Below are 19,725 nucleotides of genomic sequence, written 5' to 3' on the forward strand. Positions count from 1 at the left end.
ATACTTGAGACCCATCTAAGTACTAGACCTCTCTACCAAACTTGCTCTCAAAACAGCACCAAATGTAAGTACTACCTGGGTCATGTCCTCTTCACAAACATCCAGGGAAGGAGCCATGTACCTTCCAGGTTCCAGTGCCAAGTCAGTAGGATGGGCCATCAAATCTTCGGGAAGCAAGAACAGAGAATTGGAAGACTAAGAGGCAGCCAGCTGGTAGAGAGGGGTTGTCAGCATCAACCCCTTCTCAATTTACGATTCCTAAATTTCCACCCCAGCCAAGCCTCTTCTTCCCTCATCTCCCCAAACTTACTGCTGTCAGTCATGCCTTGGTCAAATGGCAGTCTCTGCATATTAAGAACTTGCTGAGAAGTAGCAACCTGTGGGTTCAAAGGCAGCTGCAGAATCACAGATGGAGCTCTGTGACTCTGAAGCTGAAGTAATAAAAGGGACAACAGATGGAGAGAAAGACATAGGTCCAGCTGTGAGTATATAAACTGTCTTAAGCCTACATTACCTTTGTTTGACCCATCTTTTCTGACTTCAGCTCTGTCACAGAGTGGGGTTCATCACAGGGGCTGATGAAGATTGATATCTACAGTGAACACATGAGAGTCTGTGTTGACACTAAGAACTGGGAAGCCCAAGGATCATAAATGATATTGACCCTGGCTTGCACTTTATCACAGTCACACTCTTGACACATACCTTATTATTAGACTCATCCCAAATCTTGTCACTGATACTTTTCAGTTCAAAGGCAATGCCGGAATTATCAACAAAAAAGTGGGCCCGCATTTTCTCATAGTGAAACTGTGTGGATACAGGTGAGAGAAACGGAATACAGGCAAATGTTGTGGTTAATAGCCCTTCACCTGTCCTGGTCCCTCTCGTCTCCCACCATGTCCTCTCTTACCTCCAGTGGAGTGAAGGGTATACTGCACTGGCTCTGAATCAAATTCAACAGCCACATCTTATCGTATCTTACGCCACAGGGAATCTAGGACAGGAGAAAAGATTGGCACATTGGAATTTCAAGTCAAACTTAATCAGACAAAAGTGTTTGGCCCATAATATAATGCATGAGCTTGTTTACATAAACATTTGGAAAATGTGAACAAACCTAGTGTGAGAGAAAACTAACCAAGAGTTGCTTGAAAAAAAAAATGATGTGGGGGAAGAATGGAAGAGAACCATTATAAAGGGAGACAAGGTTGCTTGATGTGTTTGACGGGCCTGTTGACCGTGATAATGGTTTCACAGCTGTGCAGCCATGTATTGTTAAGTAACGTATTTTAAAAACATGTGACTTATTATCTGTTAATTTTCTTAAAGATGTGAGCATATTAGTTTTTAAGCTTTAAAGATGGATGAATTTGATGATTTCTTTTATATCACCTGTGGATTTCCTGAATCTCCTTTCCTTTCATTCAGGTTGTTTCCTTCGATAATAAACTCCAGATATGTAAATAAACTTTAAATTAATTAATTTACTTTTTATTATCTCATCTCTCTGATTTTTGAAATTATAATATAATTTCATTTATAAAGCCATAATAAGAGATTTTATCTATGGCAGACCTCTTTAATAAGGACTCCAAAGACACTTTAACTACAACCTCCCTAAAGCACACAGATAGTTTTAGCAAACTGAGGCATCTAGTGTAGAGCTTCTCAGCATTGATTCCTTCCTTTGCTTATACACAAATCTCTGACTTCTCCCTGCAGTCACCCTGTTCTCTTTGTATTGCCTCTCTGATTTTCCCCTTAATTTATCCAGCATGTGTACTCTAGTGTCAACTCCACTGCACCCAGAAAGGCACCCAGTGACTCTACACAAGTCCAACACAACTCCTCCTGATCGCCTTCTTTTGAGCATTAGATCCATTTTGCTGGGGTACTTACTGTGACCTTGAACCAGTTCTTTGAGGTGTCATCTTGCTTGTCCTGCATTTTTCTCTCTGAAGGTTTTGGCTCTTCCTCCCTGTTAACATGCATTTGGTTTTGTTTATATAAGTTGATTCTCTGATGCCGGGATGGAAAACCATATGGAGTGCTGTTGGAAAATGGAGTAAAAGTAGTACACATATACTTAGAAATTCTCCAATAGACCATTTGCCCCACTTGTACCAATGCTACAAAAAGAAGATTGTTCTACCTCTTGGAGATATAAATGACATATTTAAGTACAGTGTTATGCATTTCTCTAGCTAGTGCCGACTGGTCACTTACAATCTTCTTCGAGTATACATGGGAGAATTACTCATTGCTAGCTGTCCATCTTGCTGTTGGTGGAATGAAGTATGCATTTGCATTGTATCTCTGATGTGTTCAGTAGAGTTCAGAAGTCTCCTTCGGAAAATACCCCGACATTTCATTCTTCTTTGAAAAGGGTTAGTTTGGGAATTGTGTCCTTAAATTAAAATCAATACATCAACATATAATACCAAAAAGAAGGTGCTGGGAAAGTATAATGGCAAATGAAGATTGTTAGTTATCATAATCCACCCCTAAAAAATATCTGTATGCAGTGTGAAAAATATTGGAAGACTTCACTGTGCTTCCACCTCCTGGGGTATGAGAGAGAGGAAGAGAGCACTCATGGCTAAGGGGAGAACAAACGCAGTGGTCTGTGATGATGTTACTAACCGTCTTACCCTGCTCAGGCTGAGTGATCTGAGACAAATTATGTTTCATTCCTCAACTTGACTCTCCTGTTTGAAGATAATAAAAATTACCTTGGAAGGTTTTTTATGGTTCAAAGATCACAGGCAAACTCCCTGCCTGAAAAAAAGAGCTAGAGAAGTGATACATAAAACAAAACAAAATATGCGCATTGTATCTTGCTCATTATCATGAAGATTAGTAAAAGAGAAGGGAAGAAGTTAAAGGAAATATGGTAAACATATCTAACATATCTTAGTGGAGAAGTTTCCACATTAAAAAAGACATTGAGTTCAAATAAAAACAGTAATAGAATAGAACAAAAGTGTACATTGAGAAAAAGAGATATCTCAGCAGTTTAGTGAACTTGTTGCTCTTATGGTGGTTGGAAGTTCAGGTCCCAGCACCCACATGGTGGCTCACAGCCATCTGTAACTCCAGTTCCAGGGGATCTGATGTGTTCCCCTGATCTCCTCAAGTACCAGGCACACATATGGTGCATATGCATAAATGCAAGCAAAGCACTCACAAACATGAAATAAATAAACCTTAAAAAGTTAAACTAAAGCAGAAATAGGCTGTGAGATGGCTCAGCAGGTAAAGGACTTGCCACCTAGCCTGACCACTGGAGTGCAATTCCCTAAACCCACATTGTGGATGAAGAGAACTGTTTTCCTCGAGTTTCCTGTTGTTCTGCAACCTCCAAACATGTATCCACATATATACACTGAATAAATAAATGAGTGGATGGATGAATGAATGAATGTTTAAAAAAGAGAAACATCCCTTTGGGGTCTGGCTGCACACACTTATAATACCTAACCCCTAGGAGGCACAGAAAAGAAAAATGTCACAAGTTCAAGGTCAAGCTGGTCTATACACAATCATCTATGCAGTAAAGAACACTCAATGACACTGATAAATTTGTAGGCAAATCTGAGTAGTTAGTATGCAATACAATACTTCTGGGATGTATATGCATATCTTGAATAGATACTGTAATGAAGACTAGAAAAAAGAGAAGGGAAATATTAAAGAAGATGTGTTATCCATATCTCACATATAAAAGTGCATGACAAATCAGGCAAGGATAAATAGAATCATAATGTTGCAAGGTTCATGTATTGTCTGAGAACAGGTAAAAATATGTGTATGCCAGGTGGTGGTGGTGGCGGTGGTGGCCCAAGCCTTTAATCCCAGCATGCAGGAGCAGGTGGATCTCTGTGAGTTCGAGGACAGCCTGACCCATAGAGTGAGTTTCAGGACAGCCAAGGCTACACAAAGAAACCCTGTCATGGAAACCAAAACTAAATAAATAAATAATATATAACAAATAGATATTTGTACCAAATTAAACCTAAGATTTCATTGAAGGGCAGACAGAGCCTGGTTACATAAAAAATTCCATCAGCTAGGTATACTGAAACATGTCTGAAAATCACTATTTGGGAAGCAGAGGCAGAAGATTCAGAAATGCAAGCCCCATTACAGTAGGAGGAATAACTCCTAATACTCTTTTCTTAAGATCTGTGTATGTGCACAGTCAACTAACCTGGGTTCACACAGGCTCACAGAGACTGAACCAACAACCAGGGAGTCTGCATGTATGTGAAAGTTGTGTATCTTGGTCCACTTGTGGGACTCCTGTGGGAACAGGGGCTGTCTCTGTCTCTTTTGCCTGCTTTTGGAACCCTTCTCCTGCTGGGATGTGTCTTCCAGTCTTGATATGAGGGTTTGTGCCTAGTCTTATTGTAACTTGATATGCCATGTTTGGTTGATATGCCCGGGCAGCTTTCTCTTTTCTGAAGGAGGAGTGGATGAAGGGTCGGGGAGAGGGACTGAGAGGAGAGGAGGGGGGAGAAACTGTGCTTGGGATGTAATATATGAGAGAAGAATACATTTTAAAATTAACCCCAAAAAAAAAGAACTTGCCTGAGGGTAAATAAAAAAAAATGTGTGTGTGTGTGTGTGTGTGTGTGTGTGTGTGTGTGTGTGTGTGTGTCTGTCTGTCTGTCTGTCTGTCTACATGAGCATATGCACACGCCTGTGCACAGGCACTTCCACACATGCACAGATGCCTGAAAATGGCATTTGGATCCCTCAGAGTTAGAGTTACAGTTGTTTGCAGGAAGCCTATCTTGCTACATGAATGTTAAGACCAAAACTCATTTGACATGATTGCTCAGCAAGTGTTCTTAACCACTGAGTCATTTCTCCTGTCCCAATTGTTAATGTTCTACTACACAGTGGAGTAGCTATAGTTAACAATAATTATATATATAATATTTTATATTATATATAATATTTATATATTTATATAATCTATATTATATTTATATAATATAATAGATAAATATATGTTATAATATTTCTCTATATAATAATTATATATAATATAATATATAATATTTTAAATAAGAAAATACATATCATTTTGTACTATCCAACTGCAGGTTTGTATTGGAAATAGAAAAGGTACATTTTAAAGAAAGAAATTCTATGAGACAGGGATGTAGTTGATAAGAGTGCCTTCCTCACAAACACAGGACTGTAGGCTCCATGGCCAGCACTGCACAGACTAGGGGTGATGGCACTCGCTTGTAAGCCCAGTATTCAGGAGATGGAGGCAGAAGAGGCAGAAGTTCATGGTCATCCTTGCCTACATAAACAGTTCAAGAATGGCTGAGGCTACATGAAACACTGTATCAAACAGGAGAGATATGGAGGAAGAATGAAATCATAGAAGAAAGGACATTTCATAGTGATAAAAGTTTCAATTGAACAAGAAGATGGTATTAAAGTCTGCATTTGCATGCATGTCTTAATATAAAGAAAGAAAATTGATCAGAGGGAAAATAAGTGGACAAATACACAATTTGGGGAAATTTTCAACATTAAATAACTGATAAACCTATCAGACAGTAGTTCATCTGCATAAGGAAGATTTAAACAATTTGAGAAACAAAGCAGACATGGTATTACATGCCTGTAGTCCTAGATACTTGGGAGGCTACAGCAAAAGGATCACTTTAGCCCAAGAGTTTAGGACAGCCTGAGATGTCATTTTTGTACATAGGCATATGTATGTAAAAAGCATTTTTAAATAATATATACATAGATAACAAATGTACTTAATTAACATGGAACCCTACACATATGTAAGAAACTTCAAAATAGTTCAAAATAGTTCACATGACAGGAGATAAAGCAAGTATCTAGAAACTTCTATAAGGATAATGCGATGTTCTGAATGACTGGAATAGATTCAGTACTAATGAATACTTCCTTGTTCCTCTTCTAACCCTAGTGTGAATCCAAGGAATATTAATTTCCACCAAACCCTATTCTAGGTCATATTTCCTATTTCTCAACTCCTAGACCCAAGAACACCTAAGGCTCAGGTCTTTCTTCTCAGTGGGGGATGGGGGGTGTACTGAGGGGGAGGAATTCACCTCCACAAAAAGAGAGGCTTTCCATAAAGAAACAGGACAATCTCCTCAGTACTCATTTGGTCCTTGTCTTGGAGAGTGGAAACTAAACAGCTTGAGGGTCCCTGCCACCCTACCCCCACTGTGTTCCTAAAGAGGTCACGTAAGGGCCATATGGGAAGAGGAAAGGGTAATATCACCACTGACCTAAGAAAAACTGGGCAAACACCTCATGCTGATCAACTCACCCATGAAAGGTCCTGAAGTAACTTGTCACAAATGCCCTGTGTTCTTCTGAGGAGAATCTGTGCAGTCTAGAGCTGAAAAGCTGAGTAAAGCTGCTGAGAAAGATGACAGCAGGCTCCAAACGTCAGCTACAAGATGGAAGTCCCTACAGGAAGTTTCATTCTGTAGACCATAGAGAGGAGGTCCCTGGGTTGGGCAGAGTAGACTAACTTCCTGTTTTTACTGCCTCCTAACGTTTCTACCAGTTAAACACTCCAGAAGCTGCTTCAAATTGAGCCGCCGCTACACCAGAAGCCAACTAGAGTTTGAAGGCTTGGGACTCTGGTACTTGTTGCTACAAATGCAGGGAAGTTTGCATTCCCAGCTCTGTAATGGTTACATTATGCTGCGTTCTTTATTTTTTGAGAGCTCCGAGTGACCACTGTAAACCAGGCACTGTACTTCTGTACTTGCTACATCAGCTCTCCTCTCCCCTCCCCCACTCCTCAAGAAATTATCTGATCTCAGAATCACCAGCTCTCTGAAGTTGTGGCGGCTTAATGGGGTACAAGTTTTGTCTGGAGACATTCAGCTGTTACCTTGGGAAACCTAGTAGAACTAAGATTCCTGCCCAGTTTGACTACACTCATGTAACAACCTTCGTTTTCTTAAGTTAGAACAAAGTAACAAAATGTTCTGAAAATCATCATGTGGTTGGAATTTGCCTTTAGCCCATTCAAGAGAGAGAACACAAACATTCAGAAAGTGGGGCAAGGGGGAAAGGGGAGAGGAGAGGGGGGTGAGGAGAGAGGAAAGAGGGGTGATAAAGGAACAAGCAAAGTTTATGGGTCATTGTGATGTTTCAATGAGACTAGAGTGAAAGTAGTCAATGTGGATGAATGTCTCACTGATTAGGGACAGAAATGTAGTAGTTCCAAGCATGCCAGGCCTCTTTGCAAGAAAGGGAAAGGAAAGGGGGTATGGATTCAAGTGCATTAATAGAATTTTCTTCAAACTTTTTGGCGCGCTCTCTCTCTCTCTCTCCCTCTCTCTCCCTCTCTCTCTCCCTCCCTCCCTCCCTCCCTCCCTCCCTCTCTCTCTCTCTCTCTCTCATTCGCACTTGTGTTTGTGTGTGTGTGTGTTTATAAATATATAAATATAACCTGCTGAGGCTATTTTTGTTGTGTATATGGTTTCAGGGCTGACCACTTTGTACAGAACAAGCAATGAGTGGGCTCATCCACGGAGAGGATGACTCTCCTTCTCTTAGCAGCCATCAGTTGCCTATAGTTCCTTGCCCAAGGGTGTGATTCTATGAGGTTTGCCCTTTTCTGCATTAGCATGTTCAGATCTTATTTATGCAGCCATTTCTTTTTTCTTTTTTTTTTTTTTTTGGTTTTTCAAGACAGGGTTTCTCTGTGTAGCTTTGCGCCTTTCCTGGAACTCGTTCTGTAGCCCAGGCTGTCCTCGAACTCACAGAGATCTGCCTGGCTCTGCCTCTCAAGTGCTGGGATTACGGGCATGCGCCACCACCGCCGGGCCATTTATGCAGCCATTTCTAAGAGAGGCAGTCTCTTAACAGACTTCCTGCTACTCTGGCTCTTAAAATTAAACTGCCCAAAGTAACCCCATTTTATCCCAGTGTTAACTAACTTCACCCAATTGTTCCTAGTCCCCTGCTGAGAACACCCTGCTGAGCATGAGCACCTACTGCTTTCTGAGGTCCACTGTTTTACAACATAAAAGAAATTGTTTTAACCAACTTAATTGAAACTTTTGAAGCTTTTGACCCCACTCCCAATTGCCTCTAGTATGATGTAATTGTGATTTGAGGTTTTAAAAAGCCATTCAATTGTCTCACTTATCCAGAGGGCCTGATCCAGTTGGTGGCTCCACAGCTTTTGGTTCATAATTCATGTGTTTCTATTAGTTTGGCTATTTGTCCCTGTGCTTTTCCAATCTTGGAACTGTTTGGGAGGCACCCAGGTTGTGGGACCAGGACCTGTCCTTAGTGCATGAGCTGGCTGTTTGGAACCTTGGGCTTACACAGGGACACTTTGCTCAGCCTGGAAGGAGGGGACTGGACCTGCCTGTACTGAATCCACCAGGTTGAAATGAATCCCCAGGGGAGTCTTGGCCCTGGAGGAGATGGGAATGGAGGGAAGGGATGGGGAGAAGGTGGGGGTGGGGGCGGGAGGGGGGAGGACAGGGGAACCCATGGCTGATGTGTAAAATTAAAACACAAATATAATAAATAAAAACGGAGAAAAAAAGCCTACCCTGTCTTTCTATGGGCAAATACTGCTTTTCAGCATGAGCCCGTTCTTAAAGGTCACTGGCTTAAATAAAGGATTCATACTTTGTCCTGTATCCATAGTGGTCTGTAGCTTTCTTTCGTGGCCTGTAACATAAATTTCCAACCTTCTCTTCACTGATGTTTTCTGAGCTGTAAGTGCAGGAGCTGTGATGTAGATGTATCCATTGGAGCTGGGCTCACCATGATCTGTTGACCTCTACTACATTGTGTTCAGTTGTGGTATTCTGTCATGGTTTCATTCTAAAATTTATATGGAACCAGAAAAAAAAACCCTGGGTAGCCAAAGCAATCCCAAGGAAAAAGATTATTGGAGGGATTACCATTCCAGACTTCAAGAGATATTACAGAGTTATAGTGACAATATGCTACTGGCACAAAGCCAGACTTGTAGAGCAATGCAACAAACTAGAAGATCCAAATATTAGTACTCATAACTACAGCCATCTAATGTTTGACAAAGGCAATAAAACATACACTTGGAGAAAAAATATCATCTTCAACAAATGGTGCTGGGTTTAAAATAGGATGCTCACATATAAAAGAATGAAATTATACCTATGTCTATTACCCTGTACAAAAAGTAGATATAAGTGGATCAAAGATCTTATTTTGAAATATGAAACACTAAAATACATACATACACAATACTTCTGGAAGAAAACATTGGCAGTACTCTACAAGTTATAGGTGTAGAAAAGGAATTTCTGAACAGGACTCCATTAGCCACAGAATTAAGGTCAACAAATGTGACCTCATAAAACTAAAAGGCTTCTGTACATCTAGGAAACAACCAAATGAAGAAGAAACTCACAGAATGGGAAATTGTCTTTGTCAGCTCTACATCTGACAGAGGATTAATACTCAAAATATATAAAGAACTCAAAAAAACCAAGAGTCAAGGAAACAAAAGACACAACTGAAAAATGGACTAGGGATCTAAATAAAGTGTTCACTAGAAGATATAAAAATAGCTAGTCAATACCACAAAAAGTGCTCATCATACTTAGCAAATGGGCAGATGGAAATAGTTTCAAAGTTGAGGTTTCATTATAACCCAGCCAGAATAGCGAAGAGCAACAAAACAATTGACAACAAATGAGCTTGTGGGGGAAAGAGAAAGCTCCATTCGCTGTTGGTGGAAATGCAAATTCGTGCAGTCACTCTAGAAATCAGTATGAAGAACCCCCGAGTTCATTTCTTCACAAGGGCTAAGACATGGAAACAAAACCTAAATGCACTTCAGCAGATGAATGGATATTGAAAATGTGCTGGTACATTTTAAAAACCTTATTCTAGCTTTCTTTGAGCAGAGTATGTATGTATACATCGTGGCAGGAGCCTGCTATCAGTCACTGGCTTAAATAAAGGACTCACACACACACACAGTACACATATACAAGGAATACTGTTCAGCTATAAAAAATGAAATTACAAAATTTGCAAGTAAGTGGATGACCTAGGAAAGATTATACTGAGTGAAGTAACCCAGACCCAGAGAGACAAATGCCATATATCCCCTCATCTATGGTTCCTAGCTCTGTATCTTCCGATTGAGTATACAACATGGAGTAAGCACAGCAATAAAAAAGTATAAATGGACCATTGGAGAGAATGAGAGGGGAATATCAGGATACAGGCTATATGAAACAAGACATGGAAAAATAAGATGGGTGCTCCAACTGAGGAGAGTGTGGGAAGTCTGTTCAGGAGAGAACAAATAACACCCAGATTGTTTGATAAAGCCTCAAGGAAACATTATCTTACATTCCCTAACATCATACACAATATATGTAAGTGCATATGTACACACACACACACACACACACACACACACACACACACACACACGAGAGAGAGAGAGAGAGAGAGAGAGAGAGAGAGAGAGAGAGAGAGAGAGAGAGAGACTAAAGGAAGTTGTGCCACAAGGGCTGACAAGGCAGCCCACAATAACTATAGGCTAACTAAAACTCCAGTACCAGGTATAAGCAATCCCCTTTCAAATGGTTCCTTGGGAAAGTTCAAGTGACCCCCAAACAAAATAGACTATGGCAACTGCCCTTGCTTGCTTCTCAGAGGTTGAGGGTGGGCCCCTATTGCTGAGCATACCACACATTTAGGAAACAGGACTTGGATTATTTGAACTGGATGTAACCTGAGAGCCTCCTTCCTGTGGGCTAGCTTCAGTGGGATCAGAAAATACTATGCAAGCTGCCAAGGGAGAGAAGCAGTTAATAGACCTGTCAGCCATGGAACCATGACCCACAACAATGACAGTGACCAAAATGCTAAGATATCCATAAAGGTCCAGTAAGAAGCATTCATATTTTGGTGGTAACCAATAGGGGTCTAATGGTACTGAAGGCCAACTCAACGGAGGGAAATCATGCCTGGTACTAGACACCTAGCCAAATTCCCACAGCTAGTGAGGTCATGGATCTTAGAAGAGACTCTATTGCCACCATTTTGCTAGACTAGCATAATTCCTAAATGCATTCTAAATCTTATCCTTAGACCCACAGATTAGTACAGCTACCATCCCTCATCAAAAAAAAAACCAAAAAACAAAAAACAAAACAAAAAACAAACAAAAAACAAAAAACAAAAACAAAAACAAAAAAAACAAAACTTCTCTTTACATCAAATGTGTGAAGGGGTGTTTTTGTTTTTGTTTTTGTCAATTTGTTATATTCCAGTATTTCTTTCAAAAGAAAGAAAAGAGTAAAATTACTCCACACCTTTAATCTACAAAATCTCCCCCAACCTATAAAACAGTATAAGTAACATTTTCCAGTTGTTTATTTACTATGGTATGGTTTAAATGAAGCAAGACTACTATGTACAGTCTAAATGAACCCCAAAGGTTCATGTGGTAAAGACTTATTGTTTTCCTTATTACATGAAAACTATTGGTAGGTGGTACAAAAATTTGGGAAATGGGGCTTAGTGGGAGGTTTTCTTGCATGCTTGGGAAGAAGCCCTTCAGAGGGTTTTAGGATACCAGGATCTTCTCTCCATTTGCTTCCTGGCTGATGAGACAAACACACTGATCCAACAAAAGCTTCCTGCCATTGTCATCCAGCACTTGCACCAGAGGCCCAAAGCAATGAACCTGCCCCATCATGGAGTTATCCTTTAAACTTCTGAGCCAAAATGATCCTTTACTCTTTATGTTTGTTGTCCAGGTATTTCATTATGGTAACACAACACTTCAATGCTTTTTCCTCTAAAGATTCTTGGATATTGAAATGAAAAACATCTTCTTTACAGTGGACACTGTTTGGCATAACAAAGTCCATACACAGTCTCTATAGGTAGAATACAGGCTTGAATGTTGCAAAAAGTTTAGTTTATGGAATAGCTACTAAAATACATTACCCAAAGATTTAAGTTTTCTAAAGATTTATTTTTATTCATTTGTATGTGTGGTGTGTGTATATAGGTGTATATAGGTGCCCTCAAAGACTAGAGGAGGATATTCAGTTCCCTGGAGCTGGATTTATAGGTGGTTATGAGACACCTCTCATAGATTGGAGAACTAAACTCAGGTCTTCTGGAAGAGCAGCATATGGTGTTAACCACTGAGCAATCTCTGAGACTCCTCAGTTTTATTTTTGAAAAAGAGGACAAATTAAAGTGGCAATCAAAACTTAGCCTTGATTAGGAATCATTATTCTTTAAATTATCACTTACTTTATATACAGTGTCACAATAGTTTGTTATTTATTCTACATTATAACATATATTTAATTTTTACTTTAATTTATTTTAATTGTGCATATCTGTGCGCATGCATGTATGCAGAGGATTTGTGGAAGCCAGAGGTACTGGATAAGTCTGAAGATGGATTAACAGATGGTGTGAACTGAATGCTGGGAACTGAACTCAGGTATTCTGCAAGAGCAGTATGCATTCCTAAGTGCTGAAGCATCTCTACAGCCCCATAATTTGCATAAAGTGTCTCATTAGAGATGAAGAAATAGCATCACATCTCATGCAGGATGACATCATACATTTTGTGTGATCTTCATTGATTTTTTTTTATTTTAACATCATGTGACAAATCCAAATAAGAGGAGGAATAGTCCTCTGTGGGTAAAGAACCAGGGAGTTTGGAAATCCTAAGTGTCTCTACAGTACATATTCCAGAACCAAGACTGAAACCCAAAACTATTTGGTGATCAAAACCTTTATTTTTTTCTACTACTTCAGCTGTCCTTGTTTTAATTAGAGTGTACTTTTATAAGCTTTCTTTATGACCATAACAGGAATTCTCATCCAATTTAGACAAAGTGGAAAGTACAGAGAAGGAGGAAAGGGAATATTCAAATAGCCAGCTACACCACTGACAAATAGAGGTAACTTTTTTGAAAAGTTAGATGCATTTTATTTTCGTGTGTATAAATGTTTCGCCCACATGTATTTGCTGGTGCATGCCTGGTTTCAGAGGAGGTCAGAAAAGGCCATCAGATCCCATTACAGGTGGTTGTGAGCCACCATGTGAATGCTGGAAATTAAACCTGGGTCCTCTGTAAAAGCAACACATGCTTTAAAACACTGAACCATCTCTTTAGTCCCAAATATAGTTAACCTTTTAATTCTTCCTTCTGACATTACAAAAGAAAGCCTAGCTTCACTGCACATTGACAATCGGGACAATCTTAGTTTCTAGTTCTGTGGCTTTAGACACATTGCATAGTTACTACTTTTTACCAGAGAAGGAAAGCAATGCTTAATCACTATTGCAAAATATCATTGGCAGCACCTGGCAAAATAATTGTTTGTCAAAGTTTACCTTCATAAAACTTAAAAACTCCTTTTAATGCACAACTAAAATGTACATAAGACAAATTTCTTCATAGACAAATACAGGAATTAATATCAAGTTGAGATACTTCCATTCAGCGTCATGGGAACTTCAGCAAAAACCCTTACATCTAAATAATTTGGTGGTATACAGAAGCCAATGTGAGTACTATCCACTATTTTCTTTAATTAAATAGATATACCTAAAGGCAAAGTAATCTTTGCCCTCTTGTTGAGAAAATTCACTTCAAGAGTTGAGAAAATAAAAAATTTGGTAGAATTGTAGGAATACAGGGTCATAGTTAAAGGTATAGAGAGAAATGTCATAACAGCAGAGAAACTGACTTTTTACTAGCAAAAGTATAAATTGAGAGTTTAGAATACTGAGTTAAAGCAGGATGAGAAATCAAAGGTTGAACATTTCATTCATGACAATTTTGCCTGTAGAAATCCCAGGTGTGAGCAGTAGTGTTCTTATGAGCGTAGTCAGCCACACTTCACTAACTCCACCTTTGAAGTTCTCAGCCTTAACTGGCTGCCACAGTCTAAAATCCACCTGTTTTACTTTCTTATAGCAAAAACTGTGTTCTGATGGAATCGAATATCTCCTCCTGTGCTGGACTCTCTAGTAAAGGAAGATGCCACAAAATCTCAGTGTTTAGGAGCATGTTCAGTAAAGTAGATTAAGATTTGGTCTCTCTCTTATGACAGCGGTAAATAGAAAATTGTCCAAGATTGCACTAAGGGAAGCAAAAATGTGTAAGACTTTTATTGATATTATTGATCTAGTCATCTTTACTGACTACCTCTTTACTTGACTTCATCAAATTTAGCACTGTCTCACTGGTCTACTGAGAATACTCACAGTCTAGCACTGACAGCTGGTTTCTTGTGTTCTGCTAAACACAAACATTCCCAGACAACATCAACACCAGCCATTCTGTAACCACAATGAAATGAGCAAAATGAAATCAAGACAATGAAAATAAGAAATGACCATTCTTATCTTGAGTAATCAGAATGACTCAGGGTCTTTTTTAATTTTTTGAGAATTTCATACATGAGTACTGTATTTACGTCATTTCCACCTCTCCCCCTCTGACTGCATCACCACATTCCTTCTCAATTTCATGGCCTATTTTTTTTCTAGACAAGGTTTCTCTGTGTTACAGCTCTGGCTGTCCTGAAACTTGTTTTATAAAACAGGCTGATCTTGAATCCACCAAGATCCACATGCCTCTGCCTCCATAGTGCTGGGATTAAAGGTGTGTGCCAACATGCCTGGCTGGCCTCTTTTTTAATTGTTACTGTTCTACACACACACACACACACACACACACACACACACACACACACACACACACACCATACAGAATCTTTATTATTGCTCATATGTATTTGTACTTAGGGTTGACTACTTGGGACTCTATAACATATAGGGAGCTTGTTCCGATAGAAAACTTATTCTCTATCTCTCAGTAGTCATTGAATTGCCTGTAGCTCTTTATCTATGAGTGGAGCCTTGTGACATTTCCCACATCCAGGTTAAGATGTCAACTAGTGTTGTCATTATACAGGTCTTGTTTAGTCAACAATATTATTGAGATTTCATGGATACAGCATCCCTGTCATGTCTAGAAGATACTGTCGACCAGCAGGCATCATGGTCCTCTGGCTCCCAAAATCTTTCTGCAATTTTCCCCTGAGCCTTAGATGTAGGATATTGTGTTGTAAATATTATCAGTTAGGATTGGGAATTTAGTGGTCATTTGTTCTTTTTATTTTGGCCAGTGGTGAATCTCTAGTTGTCTCTAGCCACCACCACCACAAAAAAAAAAAAAAAAATGAAGCCTCTTTGATGAGAAACTACACTTATTCGTGCATATGAGGAGAAATATTTAGAATGCAGTTAGAAATTATACTGGTTTAGGAAAGTGGCAGTAGTGGGTTCTCCTCTAGGGTCTACAACTTTTCCAACCATGGGTCCTCTGCTAGCTTTACAATAGCATGCATGGGTTGCCTCCTATTGTGAAGGCCTTCAGTCCAACTAGACAATTGTTGGTTATCTCTACAATAATAGTGCCACTATTGAACCACTGGTCATTGTTGTGGTTTATAGGTTTTCCCTTGCATAGCACCTTTAGATACTGTGAGAGCTACTAGTCCTCAGGAATGAGCCTTCCAGGTTGGTTCCAGCTCAATTACTTCAAGTCCTGTTTCTGAACCGTGTTGTTTCTTCAGCAATGGGATCTTACCTTCAAGTTATTGAAAGCAGCCAAGGGCAATGGCAATTGCCTACACTGTTTGGAGAGTCTTTTAGAATCCTCTGGCCAACAACTAGAAGGGAGGTTTCGCTTGCCTGGCAGTAGGGTTTTTGTTAGATAGGCTATGGTTCTTGGGCAATCAATATCATCCCATGTGGTGTAAACAGTGTGTGTGTGTGTCTGTGTGTGTGTGTGTGTGTCTGAGTGTGTCTGTGTGTGTCTGTGTGTCTGTGTGTGTGTGTGTGTGTGTGTGTCTGTGTCTGTGTTATGTGTCTCTGTGGCTTTTTCAAACATTTTTATTGTTATTTATTTCTCCCTCCTTCCTCTGCCTCTGTATTACTGTCCAGTCTCCTCCCCAGTTAAAGTTCTCTCATTGCCCCATTTACCTCTGCATAGTGTCTGTGTCTGAACCCCTTTCTAGGGCTCCTTTCCCTTTCTCTCCCATGATTCTGTTCTACTTTTCAGGTTTCTATGGCTACTTTAGGTTACACACTCTAAAGATTCAAAGTGACTCTTGCTTTTTATTAACAACAGCATTGGACTCATTGTATTCTTCTCTCCTAGACAAAATTTAATAAGAGCAAATCAGAGGATTAATGGTACTTACTGACAGCCTCAGTCAGAAGCAATCTTGCTACCTTTTTCAAACTCACCCCAAAAGCACCTGACACAAATTCAAGTTCTCTAAGTCACCCCAACACCATCTTATTGAGACATTCTGTCATTCTCTATGGTGTGCATTTTTCCTCTTGCAATCACTAGTCTTCACTTTCTTGGCTGAAGGTGTGTTCTTGATGATCATGTGTCTAGAGACTCTCTCCTCAATTGATTGGCCATCCTGGAGTAGCCACACAGGATCCTAAATCCTGTTATTCCTTGTTTGCACAGGACTTGGACTCATTGCTTATCAAAAATCTGTGAGTGACAGAATCTGTTACAGAAAGTTGCATGAAATTTCAGATAGATTATCTATGATATAGTATGGAGTATGAAGTAAAAGGAATGATTGGGACAAAGACAGAAAATAGTTGCCATGGTGAAAGGATCCATCTTTCTGATACTATAGCCCCTGAGATATGAAGCTTGGTTATGAATCCAAAGTTACCTACATTAGAGAAAATAGCAAAAGACATTAACATATAAAGTTAACTTATTTACAGTTCTGGACCAAATTAAGGAAGGCTGTTTGGTTATCTCAGGAGTTGCTCCCTTGCAAGTCCCCAACTCTTCACTCTAGTCAGGTTGAACTGCCTGTCCCTACCCCACTTTCCAACCACTTTTATCAGTCCTGACCCTGTCACAGGCCCAGCTCCTCTTTGAAGAAACGCTAATGACTTCAATGATTCCTTCCTTCTCTTCTGTATTAAGGTGGCTCTGCAGAGATTATCACAACTTCCCCAGGGACCAATCTATATGACTACTATGAATTCTTTACCCCATTGACTAATGGAGGTGCAGAGTGGGAAAGCTACTCAGTGAACACGTATGTGACCAGGCAGCTTAAGACAGAAAAGAAGATGATCCTGGGATTCAGGGAAATCTCCATCCTATAGCTCTACTATCCCTTCCTAAAGACCTGGCCACCTCTACTTAGAGCTCTAATAAGACCCAGATCATTTACACTCCTGATATAATCTCAAAAGCCTGCGACAGAGAACAGAAACAAAAGAATTGAGGTGGTGACGATTCCTCCACAGCCCAAATGATTACACTGTATATCACAGAGATAGCACAATTCCATTTGTAGAGATCGCTGTGTTTATCAGTTAATTCTTACATTTCCAAATACTTACCCAAATTACAGTGGTGCTGTTGAAGTTGAGAAGAAACATCCCACCAGGTGGTGATGGCAAATGCCTTTAATCCCAGCACTTGGAAGACAGAGGCAAGCAGATCTCTGTGAGTTCAAGGCCAGCCTGGTCTACAGAGTGAGTTCCAGCACAGCCAGGGCTACACAGAGAAACCGTGTCTCAGAAAACCTAAACAAACAAATAAATAAATAAATAAATAAATAAATAAATAAATAAATAAATGCAACCCCACTATTAAATGTAGAATAATAGAGTAATGGGAGATTACCATTATCAGGTATTTGTTTTTCTGACTCTATGGCCTAGATTTGGATACAAGAGAAAATCCTCCTCTTCAGAAGCCTGACCAGAGCAAGGAGAGATGGCATGTACCACTGGTTAGTGTACTCTGGAGAGAAATATAGCAACACCTAGCAAATATCTGGTAAAGCTAAGAGTGATTCTATATAATAACCCTACAGTTATGTTATTGATACTCAATATAGAAAATAGAAACAACATTCACTACCAGACTATTTGTTTTATTAAACCTGCGGGAACATGATTAAAAATATATTATAATACATTCATTCAAGAGAATCACATACAATGATGGAGAATGAATGGAGTAGTTCTCTGATTATTCAATAAATGGAGCACATATAGGACTCTGAGTAAAATACAAAGTATGACAAGAAATAGACAAAGACATCTATACAAAGTACTCCAACACAAAGATAGATTTAAAGCTATGCAAAAGAATGTTTTGTTCTAATTAGGGATATAATCAGTGGTAGACAAGGTATGGATTATAAAGCTGTGGTCATAACACATTAGGTAAAGTACTTAATGGGCAAGCATGAGGACCTGAGTTCCATCCCCAAAGACCACACGATAAAAAGCCAAGCATGGTAGTACAAGCTTATAATTGTGCATAGTGGAGGCTAGCTTAATTTAGCCTAACATAACTGCTGAGTTCTAGGCCAATGAGAGAACTTGGCTCAAATTAAGAAAAAAGTTCAAAGTTATACAGCAGCTGGTGACCTGAGGGTGACCTTTTGCCTGCACACACATGCACACACGCATGCACATTCCCAGTCACAAATATATGCATCCCCCAAGTATGCAAACATGAACATATACACATAAAGTAGAAATCATAACTATGAATTCCAATAGAATTGTTAGCTCTGCAAGAAGGGAAGGGGCAATGAAAAGAGACTTAAGGACTCTGTGGTGGTTGAAATAATTTATGTCTTAATCCATGCTCATAGCTACTGCATTATTTGCTATAGCTTTGAATTTTTGCAACATTTCAGAATTAACAAGCAATACTTATATGATCGTTATGATTTTCAAGTAGTCTCCATGAATTTTAGAAACAATAAAAAGAAATATATAAAAACATATTTGGAATTTCACTAGGTACCAAGATAAAGACCCACCTTTGGGGAAGAAAGGCCAGCACACACACACACACACACACACACACACACACACACACACACACACACACTGATTTCTGAGGCAGTGAGCAGGACCCAGAGAGTACAGTTATTGTTTTCTTAAAGGCAAACTCATAAATAATATTAGAGTTACTATAAATAAAATTTAGGTTAAATTTTATCTCTTCAAGCCAGTAGCTATACCTTCCAAGCAAATGCCCTCAAAATAACATCCTTGAAAACTCTTTAGAAGTAATTAAATCTGGAATTATTCTAAAGCATGTCCCACAGTGCCCTGAAGCCTCCACAACTCATATTGCTCTAATTTCCCGGGCACTTCCCTAGAGTATTGCTCAATTCCCATTATGATGAACTGTATATTTAAATAAAATGATTACAGCAATTTAAAAACACATTCTCAACTGGCGTGGTGCCATTGTCTGAAATTCCCATACACGGGAGGCTAAGGGAAGAAGATGGCAAGTTCTAGCTCAGCATGGACTATGTGATGAGACCCTGTTTACAAAACCACACAAAGATAAAACCTCCAATTCAAAACAAATGCAAAGTCTATAGTAGTGTAAAAATTCTGCCTGTGTTGTTTGGAAATTACAGTTAATATATTAGGATGACATCTTTCAAATATGAAACACATTTATTAACAAAAAGATGTACAAAAGAGAATTCACTTAAAGCTATGCACACACCAAAAAGAAATCTTATAGCATATTAAGCTCACAAGAAGTAATGAAGTATAAATAATAATTGAGATAAATCATATTAAATGAGAAG

At 39.2% G+C, this 19,725-nt stretch overlaps 1 protein-coding gene across 1 annotated transcript in view; it reads right to left on the minus strand.

Moving 5' to 3' along the window:
• The window catches only part of LOC118574786 (nuclear RNA export factor 3-like), an 82,045-nt gene that overhangs the window by 5,277 nt on the left and 57,043 nt on the right, over window positions 1-19,725 (minus strand). The window contains exons 3-8 of the mRNA XM_036175666.1: window positions 2,230-2,410; window positions 1,903-2,053; window positions 914-997; window positions 706-810; window positions 326-431; window positions 73-164 (exon numbers count right to left, since the gene is read on the minus strand). Coding sequence (XP_036031559.1) covers window positions 73-164; window positions 326-431; window positions 706-810; window positions 914-997; window positions 1,903-2,053; window positions 2,230-2,410 — 719 coding nt within the window. The remainder of the gene's footprint in view (window positions 1-72; window positions 165-325; window positions 432-705; window positions 811-913; window positions 998-1,902; window positions 2,054-2,229; window positions 2,411-19,725) is intronic.

The sequence above is a fragment of the Onychomys torridus genome, chromosome X (genome assembly GCF_903995425.1).
Source record: "Onychomys torridus chromosome X, mOncTor1.1, whole genome shotgun sequence".
NCBI lineage: Eukaryota > Metazoa > Chordata > Mammalia > Rodentia > Cricetidae > Onychomys > Onychomys torridus.